A 20,796-nucleotide genomic window follows, 5' to 3' on the forward strand; every position below is an offset into this window, starting at 1 on the left:
TAGTCTGATCACTTATGCAGAGGCAAGTCAGCCCTTATTACAGGGAATTATTAAAGCTAGAGGAGAGGGTTGGGGATTGAAAACATCCTTTTATTCACCCCTCCTCAGCATTTTGACGTCAGTGAAATTGATCCATCACAGGATGAACTTCAGCAAACCATGTTTCTGGCCACAAGCCCATCCTCAGCAGTGGGAATTGGCCAGTGGGTCCTGATACACCAGACTAGCAAACCTTTTCTGTTATGTGGTGTCATGAATGATAAACACTAAAGTCAACTTCCTGGAGGATCCATTTACTCCCCTCACCCCCCTTACCCCACCCCAACCCCCTGTATCCTCTGACTGCTCCATGCTGCCTCTGGGTCTCTCTCCTTCGCTCTGTTTCTGGGCCAAACACAGCTGAATGCTGACTGACAAAATCAGCAGATAACTTCCACAGCTAACTTTACTAACTTCACAGGGAAACATCTAACCACTTCAAAATACTGCCTTACTACCTTCCTACAGGGGTACCAGTGCTGAGCAGAGGAGATCACACTCAACATACACAGCACACACACACACTCAGCACACACACACACACACAGGCACACACAAAAGGTAGAGAAGATGATGGAGATTTATTATTTTCTGTACAGTATGTCTGTCTGAGAGATTGTTGTTGTAATATCTTTCTTTCTTTCTTCATCTCTCTCTCTGACTTTCTATCTCACTCTCTTTCTCTCTCTTTTTCTATCTCATAGGAGGAACTGAAGAGCCTCCAGACTGGCCTGAAGCATGTCAATGATGAAAGCATTCAGCTGCAGAGGTACTGTAGGTTGGCATACACACATGCGCTTTAAAACTCAATTTCACAGCAGTGGGGACCAGGGCATCGCTGTATAATTACTGATAACCCTGGCACTGGAATGATTAGAGCTCTTTACACTCTCTCACTCTCCCTCCCCTCTCTCTCTCTCTCACCCTCCTTCCCCCCTTTCTCTCTGTCGCTCTCTCTCTCTCACCCTCTCTCTCTCTCTCTCTCTCTCTCTCTCTCTCTCTCTCTCTCTCTCTCTCTCTCTCTCTCTCTCTCTCTCTCTCTCTCTCTCTCTCTCAGTCACCAGCTGACTACAGACCTTGAGAACAACTTCAACATGCCCCCACTGGAGACCAAAGTGTTGATGTGAGTGTGTGTGTGTGTGTGTCTGTGTGTGTGTGTGTGTGTGTGAACATGTGTGTGTGTGTGTTTCACTCTTGGCTATGTGTGTACGTTTCCTAGTATTCAGCGCGCCTGGCGTGACTTCCTCCAGAGACAGGAAGTGATGGATAAGAGGAGCCCCTCCCCTCCCTCCCTCTCCTCCTCTGACAAGTTGAGCACGTCCATCAGCATGACCACCCTATCAGATGGCATCACCCCTGTAAGTCCCACCCCTCTATCTTTGCTCTGAGTACCGCTGGTGAACTGTCTATGTTATTGTGTAGGGTACACATTACTGAGGGAAACACATGGTGTGTGTCAGATGGTATCTACAAGATGGTGTGTTCTTTTTCAATACATGTTCAAAACTATCCCTAAGGATGTGGTGTGCCGGTGTATTGCATGTCTTGTCCAGCAGAGGGCAGTGTCCCTCAGCTCATATCCCCCCTGCCAGATGCAGGCTCACTCACAGGCACTTGAGGGAGGGATCAGCTGGGTAAATAATAAGATGAGCACGTCCATAGACCCTCAACTGATCCAGCTGGATGGCGAGTGAGAGAGGTACTCTTGAGTGTCAATGTATTGTCATAGTAATCTCCAAGTCATCATCCAGGTTAAGCCTCAGGTCAAGCTGTGGGCTTCAAGGCGCCCACGCAATGCTGCAGAGAGAAATAGGATTGATAAAGGTTAAATGGATGACATCAACAGTGGCCTGTTACACCCACAGTGGTGATTTCCAGTTAGTCACCCTCTCTCTCCTCCTCCCCATCTCTGTCCTCCTCTCTATCCCCCCTCTCTCTCCTCCTCTCTCTACCTCTCACTCCCCCTCTCTGTCCTTCTCTCCATCCCCCCTCTCTCTCCTCCTCTCTCCTCCTCTCACTCCCCATCTCTGTCCTCCTCTCAATCCCCCCTCTCTCTCCTCCTCTCTCCTCCTCTCACTCCCCATCTCTGTCCTCCTCTCTATCCCCCCTCTCTCTCCTCCTCTCTCCTCCTCTCACTCCCCATCTCTGTCCTCCTCTCTATCCCCCTCTCTCCCGCTCTCTCTACCTCTCACTCCCCATCTCTGTCCTCCTCTCTATCCCCCCTCTCTCTCCTCCTCTCTCTACCTCTCACTCCCCATCTCTGTCCTCCTCTCTATCCCCCCTCTCTCTCCTCCTCTCTCTACCTCTCACTCCCCATCTCTGTCCTCCTCTCTATCCCCCCTCTCTCTCCTCCTCTCTCTACCTCTCACTCCCCATCTCTGTCCTCCTCTCTATCCCCCCTCTCTCTCCTCCTCTCACTCCCCATCTCTGTCCTCCTCTCTATCCCCCCTCTCTCTCCTCCTCTCTCTACCTCTCACTCCCCATCTCTATCCCCACTCTCTCTACTCCTCTCACTCCTTCTCACTGTAGCTTCTTTAGTTAAGATGATGATGTCAGCAGATGATTTACACTAAGAGTGAGAGGGTTGGGGAGAGACATCAATACATTGCATTAGTGTTTCACACACAAACATGCACACCTGCCACACCTGTCTGTCCTCCCCCTTACTCACACAGACACAGATAAACATACTTTGTGTTTAACATCCTGTGGGACCTAACAGAACTGCTGAGCTCAGTGACTCAGAGATGATGACACTGTTTGATGAGAGAGAGAGAGAGAGAGAGGGGGGCTGTCCTTTATGATCCCGGGTAAACTATATGAACACATATAAACATGTAAAGTGCTGGTCTCATGTTTCATGAGCTGAAATAAAAGTTCCCAGAAATGTTCCATAGGCACAAAAAGGGTATTTCTCTAAAATGTTGTGCACAAATGTGTTTACATCCCTGTTAGTGAGCATTTCTCCTTTACCAAGATAAACCATCCACCTGACAGGTGTGGCATATCAAGAAGCTAATTAAACAGCATGGTCATTACAAAGGTGCACCTTGTGCTGGGGACAATAAAAGGCCACTCTAAAATGTGCAGTTTAGTCACACAACACAATGCCACAGGGTGCAATTGGCATGCTGACTGCAGGAATGTCCACCAGAACTGTTGCCAGAAAACTGAATGTTCATTTCTCTACCATAAGCCGCCTCCAACGTTGTTTTAGTGAATTTGGCAGTACGTCCAACCAGCCTCACAACCGCAGACAACGTGTAACCACGCCAGCCCATGACCTCCACATCCGGCTTCTTCAACAGCGGGATCGTCTGAGACCAGCCACCCGGACAGCTGATGAAACTGTGGGTTTGCACAACCGAATAATTTCTGCACAAACTGTCAGAAACCGTCTCAGGGAAGCTCATCTGCGTGCTCGTCGTGCTCACCAGGGTCTTGACCTGACTGCAGTTCGGCGTAGTAACTGACTTCAGTGGGCAAATGCTGATCCCGGTTTCAACTGTACCAGGCAGATGGTAGACGGCGTCGTGTGGGCGTCGTGTGGTGGTTTGCTGATATCATCGTTATGAACAGAGTGCCCCATGGTGGTGGTGGGGTTGATATGGGCAGGCAAAATCTACAGACAATGTGAATGCACAGAGATACCGTCACGAGATCCTGAGGCTCATTGTCGTGTTTTTTTAAAATAAATCTTTGACCAACAGATGCATATCTGTATTCCCAATCATGTGAAATCCATAGGGCCTAATTCATTTATTTCAATTGACTTATATGAACTGTAACATCTTTGAAATTGTTGCATTTAGATTTGTTTCAGTGTAGTTGAATGTGCTGATGTTACCACTCTAATAACTCCTTTATCTGTCATTTTACTATCTATCCTCTTTTATTCTGCTGTGAAAAAGACAGCATAACCTTTCCTGTCATTATTTCATGGCTTTATTTTCCCGATGTATCACACTGGAATGTCACTTCTCTGTTCTATTATCTCTCCTCCCTCTCTCTCTCCCTCCTTTAACATCCCTCCTTTATGATGATGCTGTGGTGAAAGTGACAGTGCTCCCTTGTTGGAATTTCTAATGGGTCCGTTTCTGTCGACCCAGCGATATGTTCCACGTCCCCTCCAGGGCCGGTTAACACACACACACACACATACATACACACATACACACACACACACTCACACACAGAGGAGGAAGTCATATGGGACACAGTGACTGGGCGGCCGTTTCCATCCACACTGATTGAATTTGTAACCTTTGTGCCAGTGATATCAGTCTCTGCCAAAAGCCTGCATGTCTCTGTCAATGTGGGACCACTGCACTTGGTGGAGTGGGGGGGGGTGTGTGTGTGTGCCTCTATGTGTATGTAGTTCACTGGAATTTTCCATCTCTCTCTCCGTGAGTCTGTAGAAAGTGAAAGGTTTGTGATGTACTAAAGGTTAGGGCTGTATAGTTATGTGTTTTAGAATTCATTCAGATATACTACAAAGTCACTGTAGTGACACTGTGAAATACTACTTTAGACGATCTCCTACTGTATTCCGCACTTAATGACCAAATAACTCCTGCAGTGTTGCCCAAGGCAAGAGGTAGAAATGATAGTTTTCATTAAAAGAGAACATAACAAAACTCTGACTTTTATGCCCCGGTATGAATCAGCAGCCTTCTGTTTGTATTTTTTGTATACTGCGTCAAACACAGCTCACAGCTCAAACACACATACACACACACGCGCATGCACACACACACACACACACACATACATGCAAGCATGCATGCACACACACAACAGGCTGTTTATTGGAATGGGAGCTTTAGTAGTAGCCAACAGTGTTGGGGGTTTGGCTAAATGCTCGATTATTGCTAGTTAACTCACAATGACTTGAAAAGTTCTGAAATAGAAACATTATCATTGAATATAATAGACAGTAATCGATTCTGAAATATGAAAAATGTGACAGTTCCCTGTTTTTCTGCCGAAGACTATCAGAGCACTCTGTCTGTCGCTGCCTGGGTGCTGCGCTGTGAAATGGTGCAGTTACAGAGGCTGGCCACTAGAGGGAGGTGTTGTACCACAGTAGCTTCTCATGCTTTGGCCATAACTGATATACTGTAGAAGCTAAGTCCTCTGATGGTATGGACTAGACACTAGAGTATTCCTAAGATCAGATCATAGATGATGTATTACGGACATCTTTATTAAGAACCTGCAACAAGTTTGAGTTTGTGAGTGCATATGTAATGTAGCAATGTGTAATTGGAGTAGGTTGTGAGTGGTGTGTGTGGCCTGGTGCCTGGTGCCTGGTGCCTGGTGCCTGGTGCTGAAGGGCACAGGGGACATGCCAGTCCATTTGCACTGCTGAAGTGCAGTGGGACTGGGCTAGAGCAGAGCATCACTGGTCCCCTTACCACCAGCTGCAATGGTTCTCCCTCTCCTCCCAGTCTATTACTCCCTCCTCCCCTCCCTCCATCTGCTCTCTCCTCACCCTCTCTTTCCAAATCCCCACCTCTACTTCCTTTCACACCTCATCCTTATATCCTCTCTCCCTCTCCCTCACCCTCCCCTATTCCCCTCCTCTCTCTCACCCATTATTTCCTCTTCTTCCAGCAGGACAGCCCACGGAAGTTCTCTCCTCCTCCGTTCTCAGTTCTCTCTTCTCTTCTGTCTCCTGCTGGATTATCTCTGTGTGTCTCTCTCACACACCTGTCCTAACCAGGTCACTGCCAAACTATAGCTGTGTGTGTGCGCGCACGTGTGTGTGTGTGTGTGTGTGCGTGTGTACGTTAGCGCATGTTCATGCGTGTGTGTGCGTATGTGTGCGTGTGTGTGTGTGTGCATATTCAAGCGTGTTTGTGTGTGCAGCAGCAGTACACAGCAAGTGAGTGGAACCAGAAGTGTTATTATTTAGCTCTATATTTAGCAGGTAGTGTTGTGCATGGAGGAGAGGAGAAGAGAAACACACAGAGAGCTGCAGCCTCACATAACCTACTGGTTACCATAGAAATGAATTAAGATCTTGTACCAGCAAAGAGCCTCGACTCTCTATGACATCAGCCACTTTTTCACTGTTCACGGTAAACAAAGAGCCATAGAGATGTTTAGGCTCTGGCTAAACAGTGTATTTGCCATTGTTTTATTCAATGGAATTAGCAGCCCATTGTGACATCATCCATCATCATCAACAGACAGCATATTCCATTCATAGTCCTCCCAGGGATTCAGGTGAATGTCAAGTGATGAACTGCACATTATGGAAAACAGAGCTTTTCTCTGTCTTCTTCTTGTATGGAGATGCCCGGGTCCCTCCATTTTACAAAACCCCTCAGGCTCAGTTTGGGCCTACTCTGTTAAGCAGTCTCATATTTACTCTAAATGATCATCATAGTTGACCTTTGTGTCTTACATAGTAGTTGAGCAGCCTCTACTGCTTTAGCCTATTCATTTATTAACATGGAGATCTAGGATGAGCTCAGGCATTATATTTCAAATGTTGTCTTAAAATGTTTGAATTTATGATTAACTTTGAAATATGTAGATTTGAGGAACAGTTTTATTTTTAGCTCTGCACTGCTGTTTCCATTAATGATACAAAGCCCCAAAGCCCCACCCCCTCTGTGCTGATAAAACAGAATACCACATAATACATCAATGGTGATGTATGGTAATTATGCGAATACAACATAAGGTTATGTAAATGACTCTCCACCCCCCCACTACTAGCTGTGATACGCCTGCCAGTCCTTGATTGACAGAATCATTAGTGTCCTTTTCACCTCTCAGCACTTTTTTTTTTTACACCAAATACTAACATACACATACGAACAACAACTTACAGACGCACACAAACAACAACGACCACATCTCATCTGCCCAGACCCACATGCTCACACCTCCATCCCTACTGCCTGCATTATTGTTTGCCACATGGCCTTAAATTGTACCAATTTGTTTTTCTCAGTCGCCCATGCTATTTCAATATTTCAATAATAAATCATTTGATTTTTCCATTGTGTTAATGATGGCGGATTGATTGATTTCCAAGTTTAACGTTTTTAGTATACATTTTTTCAGGAACAATCTAACCCCAGAAATAGAATTGATAGAACAGACAACCATTTATATTCCATTTCCATTCCATTTGAATCATAGAAGCATAATGACTGAATTCATATGTACAATATTGATTACTGCTCTATACATGAAAACACTCTGGTTTCTGGTTTGTCTGTGTGGCTTTCTCTCTCTGGCTGTTTGAAGGACGTGTGTGTGTATGACCCCAGTGTAATGGTGTCTGAGTGGGATAGACAGATCTGTCTCTGCTAATCACCTGCCATAGACAGCTATGACACATACTTTGTCCCACTTTGGATTAGTCTGACACTGAGGTGTGTAACACAATATGGTCTGTGAGATGTGTCATATTAGTGGCAGATTGTGTGTTACATGCTCTGGTATGAAAGCAGTGGCGATTTTAGCATGTAAGTCTTGGTGGGGCAAACAAAAATAATTGTTTTGGGATGCATGCCAGCAAAGCCACTACACAACACAAAACTAAACAATACGTTAATTGCACTATAACAGTGACAAACAGTGCCCACAAACTGTTAGGGCCTACATAAAGCTGTCCCAACATCTTACCACTGCTACACCTGGCTATCAGCGGAGCCTTGTCTGGCAGCGAAACAGTTCATTCAGCCTCATTTACTGCCTTTTAGAAAAACATAGCTGACTTGCTTAAACAAATGTGGTTTCTACTGACAATTGAGATGTACAAACTATGACATAAGGGGACGAGAAGCGGATAAAAGGCAATTAATTTCGAATAAGACATTAATGAGCGAGCTAGGACGGATGTAGTCAAAATAACTATTTGTTCAGCACTTTTGAAATGTACAGCGACAGAATTCAGAACATGGGCCGTTCTTACAGTGTTCTCGCTGTACACCAAGTCAGAACCGTAGGATAAATAAAGGGGCTATGTCACGCTCGTTGAAGGACGGGACGGACCAAGGCGCAACGTGATATGCATACATGTTTATTATACTGAATAAACACAACGACAAAACAACAAACTAAACGAAACGTGAAGTCCAAGGTAGACACAAACAACATACCTTGCACGGAACAAGATCCCACAACCCACTGGTGCCAAAGGCTGCCTAAGTATGATCCCCAATCAGAGACAACGAGCTACAGCTGCCTCTGATTGGGAACCACACCGGCCAACATAGATCTACACATAATAGAACTACAACATAGAATATATACAAACAAAGAATACACACACCCTGACTCAACATATAAGAGTCCCCTGAGTTAGGGCGTGACAGGATATATAAGCAGACAATGAAAGTTCTTATAATATTAAATGGTGACATTTCTCTAAAACAGGTTATAGGCTACATGTGCACCACCAACTCAGAGCAGTAGGCAAAATTAAGAGGGGAAAATAAACCAAATTATTAGGGTGAGGCACATGGGCTACTAACAGCTTACTACACAACATACACTTAGTATTACTTTATTAGCTACAGTAGACATATCTCCCTGGCATGTTAAATCATTTATGCAGCTGCATACAATACATTTTTGGACTCACCTTGTTGTGCTGTGCTCACTTGAATAGGAAGGTGGGGCGGCGGTCCTTTTTGTGGGCAAATTTGGTCATCAAACTTTTTCATCAAAGTCTGGCATTCTCTGGATCTATGGTGCTTTCAAGACAACTGGGAGCTCAGAAAAAACAAGGTTGAATCATGATGACGTCAGTGATCTTCAGGTCATAGCTCTAGAAAGAGGACCGAGTTCCCGACTTACAATTCCGAGTTGGATGACCCTTCAAAACATATTTTCCCAGTCAGAGTTTGTTTTTTCCCGAGTTCCCAGTTGACTTGAACTCACTGAAGTCAGATTTCCCAGTTCTGAGTTAACAGTTGTTTTGAACGCGGCAGACGTCATGCTGGATTGACAGCATGGCCAATGTTGAATGTTTATCCTTTTAAGCTTGGAAAAGAGACCCTTAAACCCAGAATTGGGACCACACACCCACTCCACTGAATAGCAGGCTACTGATTGATTTGCAATGCTTGCAGTTAGCCACTGATTCTTTCCAAACCACTCATTGTTGAATTTGCAATTTCCAACTTGTGTGTAATGTTTATGTCCAAAGGCCGATGAGCACCGATACGTTTTATCTATAATTTCTCTTAATTATTTCTCTTCATATGACAAGGATTGAAAGGGATTTGCCAGTAGATTGTCGACTTGATTCATGATGATGAATGTCAGCTAAGATTTTGAAAGTATGATGTTGACATGATCAGTCCAATCAAAGCTACTGTAGATATAACGTGATTTGACGTCATTTTATCTGTGGCCAATGACCTTGAGCCTTCTTGGATGGGCATTTCTAATGTAACTCTATGGCAGCACCCAAGGGGCTTGAAGTTTTTAGCCCTACCCTTAGATTTGGCAGATCATTACCAACCCCTACGCTCCGTATTTTCATCACCACAGAAAGCACTGAGCTAGGCTGAAACACCTGCATTTTGGAGCTGCCTTACTCAAGAAAGCAAAATGGAGGCTTTATTAACTCAATGATATATATATATTTTTTTACATTGTTTGCAAACTGATATATTTACATTTACGTCATTTAGCAGACGCTCTTATCCAGAGCGACTTACAGTTAGTGAGTGCATACATTTTCATACTGGCCCCCCGTGGGAAACGAACCCACAACCCTGGCATTGCAAGCGCCATGCTCTACCTACTGAGCTACAGGGGAAGCCTGTATATGACACGTATTAATGCCAAAATAACATGCAAAACAGGCAACCCAAAAATGTGGGGCTCAAGCACCTGCCCTGAATGACAGGTCGCCACGGTATGAATGATCCCTACAGTACTCCGACTGTGTGACATCTTATCTCAATGTACTTCCTTTCTAAGACCACTAGGGGTCGCTGTTCTGCTGTGGAGGTTACCATGCAGGAAATCGTCCTGTGTGAATACTTTGAACATGTATCCGTCTTTCCTTCCTTCCTCCATTCCTTCCTTCCTTCATCCCTTCCATTAAGTATTCTCTGATATTTGGATAGGATTAACATAATTGGTCAATGCAAGGTTTCCACAACGCCAATATAGTCAGTTAAGATGGATCCATGTAGTAATCTAGTAAGGCCCTCTCTGTTGGGTAGCTGAGCAGACCTCTCTCCTTCATCCCTTTCTCTCTCTCTCTGTCTCTGATAAGGCCAGGTTAGGTTTCTATATGCCCACCATTCCACTGCTTTCTCTCTCTCTCTCGTTCTCTCTCTCTCTCTCTCTCTCGTTCTCTCTCTCTCTCTCTCTCTCTCTCTCTCTCTCGTTCTCTCTCTCTCTCTCGTTCTCTCTCTCTCTCTCTCTCGTTCTCTCTCTCTTTCTCTTTCTCTCTCTCTCGTTCTGTCTCTGTCTCTCGTTCTCGCTCTCTCTCTCGTTCTCTCTCTCTCGTTCTCTCTCTCTCTCGCTCTCTCTCTCATTCTCTCGTTCTCTCTCTCTCGTTCTCTCTCTCTCTCTCTACCTCTGCCCCACCCCCACCTCTCTTTCTCCTTCTCTCTTTGAGCCTTTTAATTTCATGACACTTGGATAAAATATTTAGATGCTTCAGGATTGCATCAGACTTCTGAATAAGGTGCTGGGTTTTTCCATTTCTTTCTCTCCTTCACCCTCACTCCCCCACCCCATCTCTCTCTTTTCCCTCTCTTTCATCCACCCCCCCTCCCCCCGTGTGTTAACTGTACAGACCCAGAGGTCTCTCTCTCCCAACCTCACCATCTTCAGCGATCCCACTTTACCCAGCAACAAGCCCTAATTGATCATTAATGTCTGATTGAGGACCGGTGTATATAAAGAACAGCAGATTGATACAATTATGAATAGCCCCGGCTCTGGGATTTATTGATCGGGGCTTGACTGAGGTCGTCAAGGTAAAATTAGCCGCAGACCGCAGGAGTTGCAACTGAGGAGTGTTGCATTCCAGCAATGTTTCCACAATGCTGCATGATAGTTTTTGGTTTGTGTGGTTATATGTTGGGTAAGGAGATGGTTGTCTCCAAGATGAAGACTGCTCTCTGGTGAAGTAAGTTATGCTGATCACTGATACCCATACTGCTGAATGATCACCAGTCCTATATAGGAAAAGCTCTCCATGGTAGGAACACTATAATAAAACCATCATCATAAAAACTCCCAGTCAGTCAGTCTGTCTGATATCCACTCACTGGACTCAGCAGACAGGAAGTCTGGAGACGATGGACAGGATATGAGGGTGAATATGGTCCATCAGAGACCTGTAGCCACTATACCCATTGTATGACTTATTCACAAGATCTCATAGTTTCCCTTCGGAATTTAACGTATTATTGATGAACGTCTATTTTTGATGCATTCATTCCGCGTGGTTACAGGGTTAAAACAGAAACAACTCAAAGGGTTAAGTTTAGGTATTAATTCCGAGTGGTTATATTTAAGGCTATGGTTTGGGGAAGGAGGCTTAAAACAAAATAATTAAAAACATGCGCTATTACCATCAGGTATCATCAGTATTCACAGTATTCTCACAGCTTGCTAGAGCATTGTGAACTGCCGTAGTGCAGTGGTCTAGTGCTAGGCAATCTTTATTTTGGTTGAGCGCCGTGGAAGGCATATATCAAAGTAGTCAGTACCTTTTCAAACGTCTGAAAACGCAGTGTGTTTCTAGTGATCAGTCTGGATTTATTAGGGAGTAATTTATGAAAATGTTTATATGAGTAGGATTGTATAGGTGGGTAAAGGGAAGGTGTTGTCATGTGGAATGTGGCCTAGCTGTGTGATGGTAACAGCCATTCCTTCCTGTGCACCTTTTAACCATCGCTCACTGGCAACAATGTTTTATTAATAAGAGAAAGAGCTGAGATGTTCACGGTGATAGAACCTTATACACACACACTGAGGAGAAACAACAAGGAAAGTGGAAAGTGCAGCTCCTTATTACATTGCAACTTAGACTAAGTAATGCACCTGTCATCCATCTCTGTGTGTGTGTGTGTGTGTGTGTGTGTGTGTGTGTGTGTGTGTGTGTGTTTCTCTGTGTGTGTGTGTGATGCTGGTGTGTGTGTGAGTGCCATTTCCTTGGGTAGAGAGCAGAGGAACAGCCTGCAGCTCTGTATGCATGCAGCCTCATTTCCCCCATAATTCACCCCTCCATTATCAGCATAATCATTATCCTCCTTGGATTCTACATTAAGAGGAAAGGGAAGAGAGAAAAGGAGGGAAGAGATGGAGAGGGAAAGGGGGAGGGTGAAGCTTCACTCTTGTTTAAATGTCAGAGGCCATTCATGATCCACTGCGTTTTGAATTATTTCCATTGCCGCTGTGTGTAGGTCAGTGGAGGCTGCTGAGGGGAGGACGGCACATAATAATGGCTGGAATGGAGACATTGGAATGGCATCAACCACATGGAAACCATGTCTTTGATGTGTTTGATACCATTCCATTGACTCCATTCTAGCCATTATTATGAGCCGTCCTCCCCTCAGCAGCCTCTACTGGTGTAGGTTTAAAATGTGTGTAGGTGTAGAATGTGTGTAGGTGTAGAATGTGTGTAGGTGTAGAATGTGTGTGTGTTCTAACTATCCTTCTATTTCTCTTGTATCTCTCTCTCTCTCTCTCTCTGTCCCCTGCCTGCATCATCCCTCTTTCTGTTTGAAAAGCTAGCCACAGTAAATTGGCTTATTGAACTCGGAACAATCTGTCTCTCCTCAAACCAATCTGACTAGCCTGACTAATAACAGTAGCTGGTGAGGCGTGGGGAGCTGGAGTTACACCAAACTGACTCTGGGAAAGCTGACTGACAGAATGTAGCGTGGGAGAGCTGTCACCTTGTTCGCGTAAAGCTCTGATTCTATTTGAATACTGAGCATGCAGTCTATTGCTGTAACTGGAGTGAAAGGGAGAGAAAAAGAGAGGGAGAGAGAGAAAGAGAGCGGGAAGGGATTTAGTTTCTCGGTTTATTGCTTTGGCATTTATAGACTCCAGAAGTCCCGGTAAGCGAGGAGGAAAAATGAAGACAGCGTATCGAACAGAGGGGAGATAAAAAGAGGAGAAAGAGCTCATTCTCATTTCCCTCAGAGTGGTCTAGTCTCTGGAGGAAAATTAAATGATTTCTGATTAATGAAAAGATGGAGCAGACTCGCCCCTTTGTTCCTGTCTTCCTCTGCTCTCTAAAACACAGCATGGCCCGACAGAATCCATCTTCATAATGACATCTTGGAGGGAGAAATGATTTGGAAGTAGATGAAACACAAACATTCTCTCTCTTTCTCTCTCGCTCTCTCTTGCTCTCTCTCTCTCTCTCTCTCTCTCTCTCCCTTATTCTAAACCTAACCCTAACCCTAACCTTAGCAAGCAGTTCCTTATCAATAGATAGTTTGTTGATAGTATGACCATCTGTAGAGCATCTACAGATGGAAAATCCGGACTATCCAAATAAAGTGTGACCGAAGCACTTTGCGGGGGAGCAGATAGCACTTAACAAAGCAAAGTCACAACCTTTATACAAGTTTCATCATTGACCTGTGAAAGTTTCCATTTGTCTAGAAATTAGTATATTCCACAATTGTGAAGTATTAGATTGTTATATTATTCACTGAATGTATTAGTTTATGACTAGCATGTGTTGGTTCTGTCTGACTGAGTAGAGCTAAAGGCAGGAGTCACAGGACTGGAGGAGAGTAGTACATTCTCAGCTGCTGCTCAAAAGCCTCAGTCTGTTGAAAGAGAGAGTAGATGAAGGGAAAAATAGAGAGAGATGGAGGGATATAGAGGAGGACTGTGTAGTGTGTAGCTTCTTCACGCCTCATTGGCCCAGTAAACTGATATTGGCTGTGCGCTCTTTAACATCACAACAATCACATTAACATCTATGGGGCCTGGGCCCCACCGCAATTACCATCATCAGCTATAAATCTGCCCTTGTTATTCAGCCCGTGATGCATTTGCAATTTAAATCATGTTTTCCCCCCCGAACTGTTTTTGCATTAGTGAGTGAGTGAGTGAGTGAGTGAGTGAGTGAGTGAGTGAGTGAGTGAGTGAGTGAGTGAGTGAGTGAGTGAGTGAGAGAATGAGAGAATGAGAGTGAGAGAGAGTGCGAGAGAGAGAGAGAGAGAGAGAGAGAGAGAGAGAGAGAGAGAGAGAGAGAGAGAGAGAGAGAGAGAGAGAGAGAGAGAGAGAGAGAGAGAGAGAGAGAGAGAGAGAGAGAGATGCAAACCGCTAGTTCCTGATCATTACCTCTTCTTTCCTTAGAGGTCAAAGTTCATTGGAGGCTGGCATTACCATTGGGCTGACTTTAACATAGCATCCAGACAGGCAGGGGAATCCTGGTATAGCAGCAGGCTAACGAGTACAAGGCTCCTCTAATGATGGCTAATGCTAACCACTAGTGTGAGCTGGAGCTAACTAATGAAGGGAGCGCAGCAGAGGTCTCCCTAGGGGATAGCGAGAGGAGATGTGGAGAGAAATGGAGGGCATGAGAGGTGGAGAGAAAGGGAGGGTAGGAGAGGTGGAGAGAAAAGGAGGTGAGACAAAGAGAGAGGAGAGATGGAGGGAGACAGTGTTAATACTGAGGACAGCCAGGCTAACTAATCAATGGAGCAGAGAGTGGCCCCTGAGAGTTGCATGAGACCCAGGGCCCTATGAGGAGGGTTCATGCATAGGGAACAGGTCTATTTAAATAGGCCCATTTGCAGGGAGGACATTTCTAGAGAGAGAGAGAGAGAGGAGGGTGATTGGAGATGTAGAGCAGGCCTGTCTGGTAGTAGTGTATAGCTCCTCCTTCTTTTCTCCCAGCTAGCGTCATCCCGTCAAAGACAGAGCGAGGCCCACTGAGAGTTAGGGAGAAGTGAGGGGGGGATATGAGTACAGGTTGTTTACACACGAGGAGGAGGGGGGACTCAGGTCGATGGCTGTCAGCAGGGAGAATGTGGGACGGGAGACCGGAGGGGAGGGGGATCCAGATTAGAGAGAGTGATCAGGAGAGGGGAGAGGAGGAGAGGAACTCAGGTAGAGAGCTGTCAAGGAGTAACGAGACGGATGAGAGGGGTGAGAGAGGATAAAGAGATGCCAGAGGGGAGCGAGGGGTGAGGAGAGGCAGAGGGGTGAACGGGAGTATCATCGTTTCCTCCGGTAACATCAGAAGGTGCGACGGTACGCCAGCCTGTCACAGAGCACGGAAGGACTTCACAGGAACTCTCAGAGATACGCTGCGATTCACAGAGTTAGAGAACATCTCTCAGAGCGCAAGAGAGAGGAATCTGCTTTCAGAGAGAGAGGGAGAGAAATGGAGCAAGGGAGAGGTGATAATTAGGATAAAAAACAGTGTTTCCCATTCCGTCGAAAAGCAGAGGATGTCAAACAGACGTGTACAAATTTTACCCAGCATGCCTTGCCAAGCGGGGGGTGAAAGGAAGTGGCACTCAGGGGTGAAGCGGGTGACACAGGGGTGATAGAAGGGAGGGGGAACTAGGTTAGTATTTCTGATTCTTACATTCGGGTGTGTACAATACTTTGTTTGGGCACAATCCTAATATGAAAGAAAGGCACAAAGCTTAAAGTTTGAACTTTTAATCAATGCATAATTTACACAAAACAAATTCCCAATAAGGATTCTGCCGATAAAGCACACAGTACAGCAAATTGCTCTGAGCACTTGCCTGTAAAACTCAAGGGGTTTATTCTTTGTACCAGTGTGATTGACACCATCCATTTCCCCATAAATATGCCTCTGGATCAAAGTAGCGTCTAGAAATCCTATTTCCTTGTCTGGGTGTTGACAGAATTCTTCCAGCTTTAATTTCACTACAGAACGTACACCTCCCCCTCACTCGTTAGGGTCGTCTTGCCACCTCAGTCAACTCTGGGGTCATGAACTCTGCTAGCTGAGATAGAACATGCACTTTCTAGGGACTCTGGGAAATTGTGTGTCTGTCTGTACAGTATGTGTGTGTGTGTTCCTCAGTTCCTCTGTGGAAAGAGAAAAGAGAAACCTCAGATACTGTGCTGAAATGCAGAAAATCCAACTTTGAAGCCTTGCAGTTGATCATCATTGCCTTAAATCAGCTGGGAATAAGAATAGCAAAATATAGAAAGTTTATCAGGTAATTCTGAAGCGATGGGAAGTTTTGAGGGATTTTGTTCGTAGCTTCTGAGAGAGTGGTATGTTTTATTGATTATAATTTAGTTATGGACATCACAGTCTTGCCAGACATAATTGCTATAGGTCTCCTCCTGTCCTACATTTGCGTTATTAATGAATTGTCTCCAATGCATACCGGCTATTTTGGTCATTTGCATAGATACATATTTCATTGAGGTAATTTCCATTCTCTGTATAACAATTGTCTTCTAGCTATGAAGGAGAGTCTATGAAAATGTCTCTGTCCTTGACAATGTAAATGTATTCAAATCACTCTACATAAATCACGTCATCTAATATAGTGCAATACCACATATTTCATCTGTGGTGCGTAGTGTGGTGTATGTGGGGGTGTTAACTAAGATGCATGGTCTAATGCCTCTCTGTGTGTCTGGCCTCCGAGCACCAGTCTGTCGTGAGTTATTCTCTAACACTCTCTAATTCCCACATGCAAAGTGATATTTCAATAAGGGAGACTGCGCCCGGCTTGTTCCATTAACAGATTCCTTTCTCACCCCATAATGACGCTGGGGGGCTACATACACTGTATAGGTCACAACCAGAATTTGAGTCAGAAATTCATGTTGGAGGAAAAACCTGAACGTTTGAATAAATTGGGACCACATCACATAGTGAGATGATTAGGTGTTGGTATGTGTCTCTCTCATGGTATGAGAAACCTGTCACAGCGCTGGTGTAACTAAACAGACGGTACTGCAGCAGAGGATGAATCCAATATGGCTCCTAGTGAAATGGTGCAGCAGTGTGTGTGGGTAGAGTGTCTGATGGTCAATGAGTTCACCTTGGCAGAGTCGGGGCTTTTCAAAAGAACACGGTATGTGTGGTATTGTGTTTTCACAGCTGGGTTAGAAGGGTCGTTCCATCCTTCGCCATGACTTTTATCATGTCATAAAGGTTACGACCCCGTCCACATTATGGTACAGGTCACTAAGACAATGACAGATGTTATAACTGCCATGCTGTATATCACTGTGTGTGTGTGTGTGTGTGTGTGTGTGTGTGTGTGTGTGTGTGTGTGTGTGTGTGTGTGTGTGTGTGTGTGTGTGTGTGTGAGAGAGTGTGTGTGCGTGCACATGCATGTGCCTGTCACAAGGTCCTGACTAGGGTTGTGGTGGTCACAACATTTTGTCAGCCGGTGATTGTCAAGCAAATAACTGCCGGTCTCACGGTAATTTACTGTTAATTAACATCAACATATTTAGCATCTCCTGGCTTCCACACATAGCCTACAAGCCACTGATGCAGACCTTTGGAACATCTACATTTTTAAAAGTCTAATAAATCCATGTTATATAGCCTACACCTTCACAATAAATCCATTATTTATTTTAGACAGGTCTAAAGAAGCATGATATGAAGAAAATGTAGTCTATTTCAGAAGAACAGAATAGCATACTCTGAGTTGTCCTTATGTTAGGTCCTGATCTGGCTATGCCAAATGGCTGTGGGCTACACTAGTTCATTTAGCAGGCAAGATTTGCTTAGAATTCCATGGCATTATTTTATAGTATGAAGAATAAAGCTGAATAAAATAGAAAGGATATTTTCTCCAAACGATTTGAGGGAGTGCGCACATGCAGCTATTCTGTTGTCAGAAGAACCGATGTGGATGTGGTGGAAGAGTCAGGCGCAGGACACAGAGGCTTCGTCCAACAGACTTTACTAGTCCAAAGTACAAAATACAATACACGACCTCGAACAAAAACAGAGGCGAGGGAATTACGCAAACATGCGTAAACACTAAACAAAACAAACAGAGCGCAAACACGCAGCTCCGAACGACAGGCAGACAACAACACACAATCTAACCAATACAAAACAGGGAACTTATAGGACACGTACTCAGAACACAAACAGACACAGGTGTACAAGACAGACCAAAGCAATCACACCAAGAAACATTCAACGGTGGCAGCTAGTACTCCGGGGACGGCGAACGCCGAAGCCTGCCCGAACTAGGAGGAGGAGCAGTCTCGGCCGAAACCGTGACAGTACCCCCCCCTTGATGCGCGGCTCCAGCCGTGCGCCGACCCCGGCCTCAGGGACGGCCAGGAGGACGCGGACCCGGGCGCGTGGGATGCCCACGGTGGAACTCAGTCAGGAGGGATGGATCGAGGATGTCCCTACTAGGCACCCAGCACCGTTCCTCCGGACCGTACCCCTCCCACTCCACGAGATACTGGAGACCACTCATTCGGCGCCTCGAGTCCAAGATGGTCCGGACCCTGTACGCCGGGGCCCCCTCGATGTCCAAAGGGGGCGGAGGGGTCTCTCCTATCTCATCTTCTTGGAGTGGGCCAGCTACCACCGGCCTGAGAAGAGACACATGGAACGAGGGGTTAATATTTTTGTACTCAATAGGCAGTTGTAACCTGTAACACACCTCGTTCAATCTTCTCAGGACTTTGAAGGGCGCCACAAACCGCCGACCCAGCTTCCGGCAGGGCAGGCGGAGGGGCAGGTTTCGAGTCGAGAGCCAGACTCGATCTCCCGGTGCGTACACCGGTCCCTCACTGCGGTGGCGATCGGCGCTCGCCTTTTGTTGACGGATGGCCCGCTGCAGATGGACATGGGCAGCGTCCCCACGTCTCCTCCGGCGCCCGAATCCACTCGTCCACCGCAGGGGGCCTCGATCTGGCTCTCGTGCCACGGTGCCAGGACCGGCTGATACCCTAAAACACACTGGAAAGGTGTTAAATTGGTGGAGGAGTGGCGGAGAGAGTTCTGGGCCATCTCTGCCCAGGGGATATACCTAGACCACTCCTCCGGCCGGTCCCGGCAATAGGACCTCAGAAACCTACCCACATCCTGGTTGACTCGTTCGACCTGCCCATTGCTCTCTGGGTGGTACCCCGAGGTAAGGCTCACCGAGACCCCCAAGCGTTCCATGAACGCCCCCCAGACTCTGGAGGTGAACTGGGGACCTCGGTCAGACACAATATCCTCTGGGACCCCATAGTGCCGGAAGACGTGGGTAAATAGGGCCTCTGCGGTCTGTAGGGCAGTAGGGAGACCCGGCATTGGGAGGAGACGACAGGCCTTGGAAAACCGATCCACAACGACCAAAATGGTGGTATTCCCCTGGGAAGGGGGTAGGTCGGTCACAAAATCCACCGAGAGGTGGGACCATGGTCGTTGTGGAACGGGCAGGGGATGTAACTTACCCCTGGGCAAATGTCTAGGCGCCTTACACTGGGCGCACACCGAGCAGGAGGAGACATAAACCCTCATCCTTAGCTAACGTTGGCCACCAGTATTTCACGCTAAGGCAGTGCACTGTCCGGCCAATACCTGGATGTCCAGAGGAGGGTGATGTATGAGCCAAATAAATAAGACGATCACGAACCTCGAGCGGAACGTACGTCCGCCCCACAGGACACTCGGGGGGAGTAGGGTCGGTACGCAGTGCCCGCTCGATTTCCGTATCGACCTCCCATACCACCGGAGCCACCAGACAAGACTCCGGCAGTATGGAAGTAGGCTCAATGGACCTCTCCTCTGTGTCATACCGCCGGGACAGGGCGTCTGCCTTACCGTTCTGGGACCCTGGGATGTATGTGATCTTAAAAACAAACCGGGTCAGGAACATGTTCCACCTAGCCTGACGAGGGTTCAATCTCCTAGCTGCCCGGATGTACTCCAGGTTACGGTGATCAGTCAGAATGAGGAAAGGGTGTTGAGCCCTCTCATGCCAATGCCTCCACACCTTTAGGGCCTGGACTACAGCTAACAGCTCCCTGTCCGCAACGTCATAATTGCGCTCCGCCGAGCTGAGCTTCTTGGAGTAGAACGCACAGGGGCGGAGCTTAGGTGGCGTGCCGGACCGTTGTGACAGGACTGCCCCAATACCGGTCTCGGACGCGTCTACCTCAACTTGGAATGGTAAAGAGGGATCCGGATGCGCCAGCACCGGGGCCGAGGTGAACAGGTTCTTCAGTTTGACAAATGCCCTGTCCGCCTCAGCTGACCACTGCAAACGAACCGGACCCCCCTTTAGTAGGGACGTAATGGGAGCTGCCACCTGTCCAAAGCCCCCGGATAAACCTCCGGTAGTAATTAGCAAAACCCAATAACTTCTGCACCTCTTTTACAGTGGTTGGAGTTTGCCAATTACGCACGGCCGACACACGGTCTACCTCTATCTCCACACCAGACGCGGACAACTGATAACCCAAAAAGGAGACGGACTCCTGGAAGAACAGGCATTTCTCTGCCTTGACATACAAGTCATGCTCCAACAGTCTTCTCAACACTCGGCGCACCAGGGCTACATGCTCGGCTCGTGTAGAAGAGTACACTAGGATGTCGTCGATGTACACTACCACACCCTGCCCATGCATGTCCCGGAAAATCTCGTCAACAAAGGATTGGAAGACTGAAGGAGCATTTATTAGCCCGTATGGCATGACGAGATACTCGTAATGACCCGAGGTGGTGCTAAATGCTGTTTTCCATTCATCCCCCTCCCTAATGCGCACCAGATTGTACGCGCTCCTGAGATCCAACTTTGTGAAGAACTGCGG

The 20,796-nt window shown here is 46.4% G+C and overlaps 1 protein-coding gene across 1 annotated transcript in view; it reads left to right on the forward strand.

Annotated features, from left to right (window-relative positions):
* Nucleotides 1–20,796, forward strand: part of LOC121565274 (schwannomin-interacting protein 1) — a 326,929-nt gene that overhangs the window by 102,487 nt on the left and 203,646 nt on the right. Inside the window, exons 6-8 of the mRNA XM_041876056.2 lie at nt 744–808; nt 1,097–1,162; nt 1,259–1,397. Of these exons, the coding sequence (XP_041731990.2) occupies nt 744–808; nt 1,097–1,162; nt 1,259–1,397 (270 nt within the window). The remainder of the gene's footprint in view (nt 1–743; nt 809–1,096; nt 1,163–1,258; nt 1,398–20,796) is intronic.

Source organism: Coregonus clupeaformis, chromosome 5 (genome assembly GCF_020615455.1).
Source record: "Coregonus clupeaformis isolate EN_2021a chromosome 5, ASM2061545v1, whole genome shotgun sequence".
Lineage (NCBI taxonomy): Eukaryota > Metazoa > Chordata > Actinopteri > Salmoniformes > Salmonidae > Coregonus > Coregonus clupeaformis.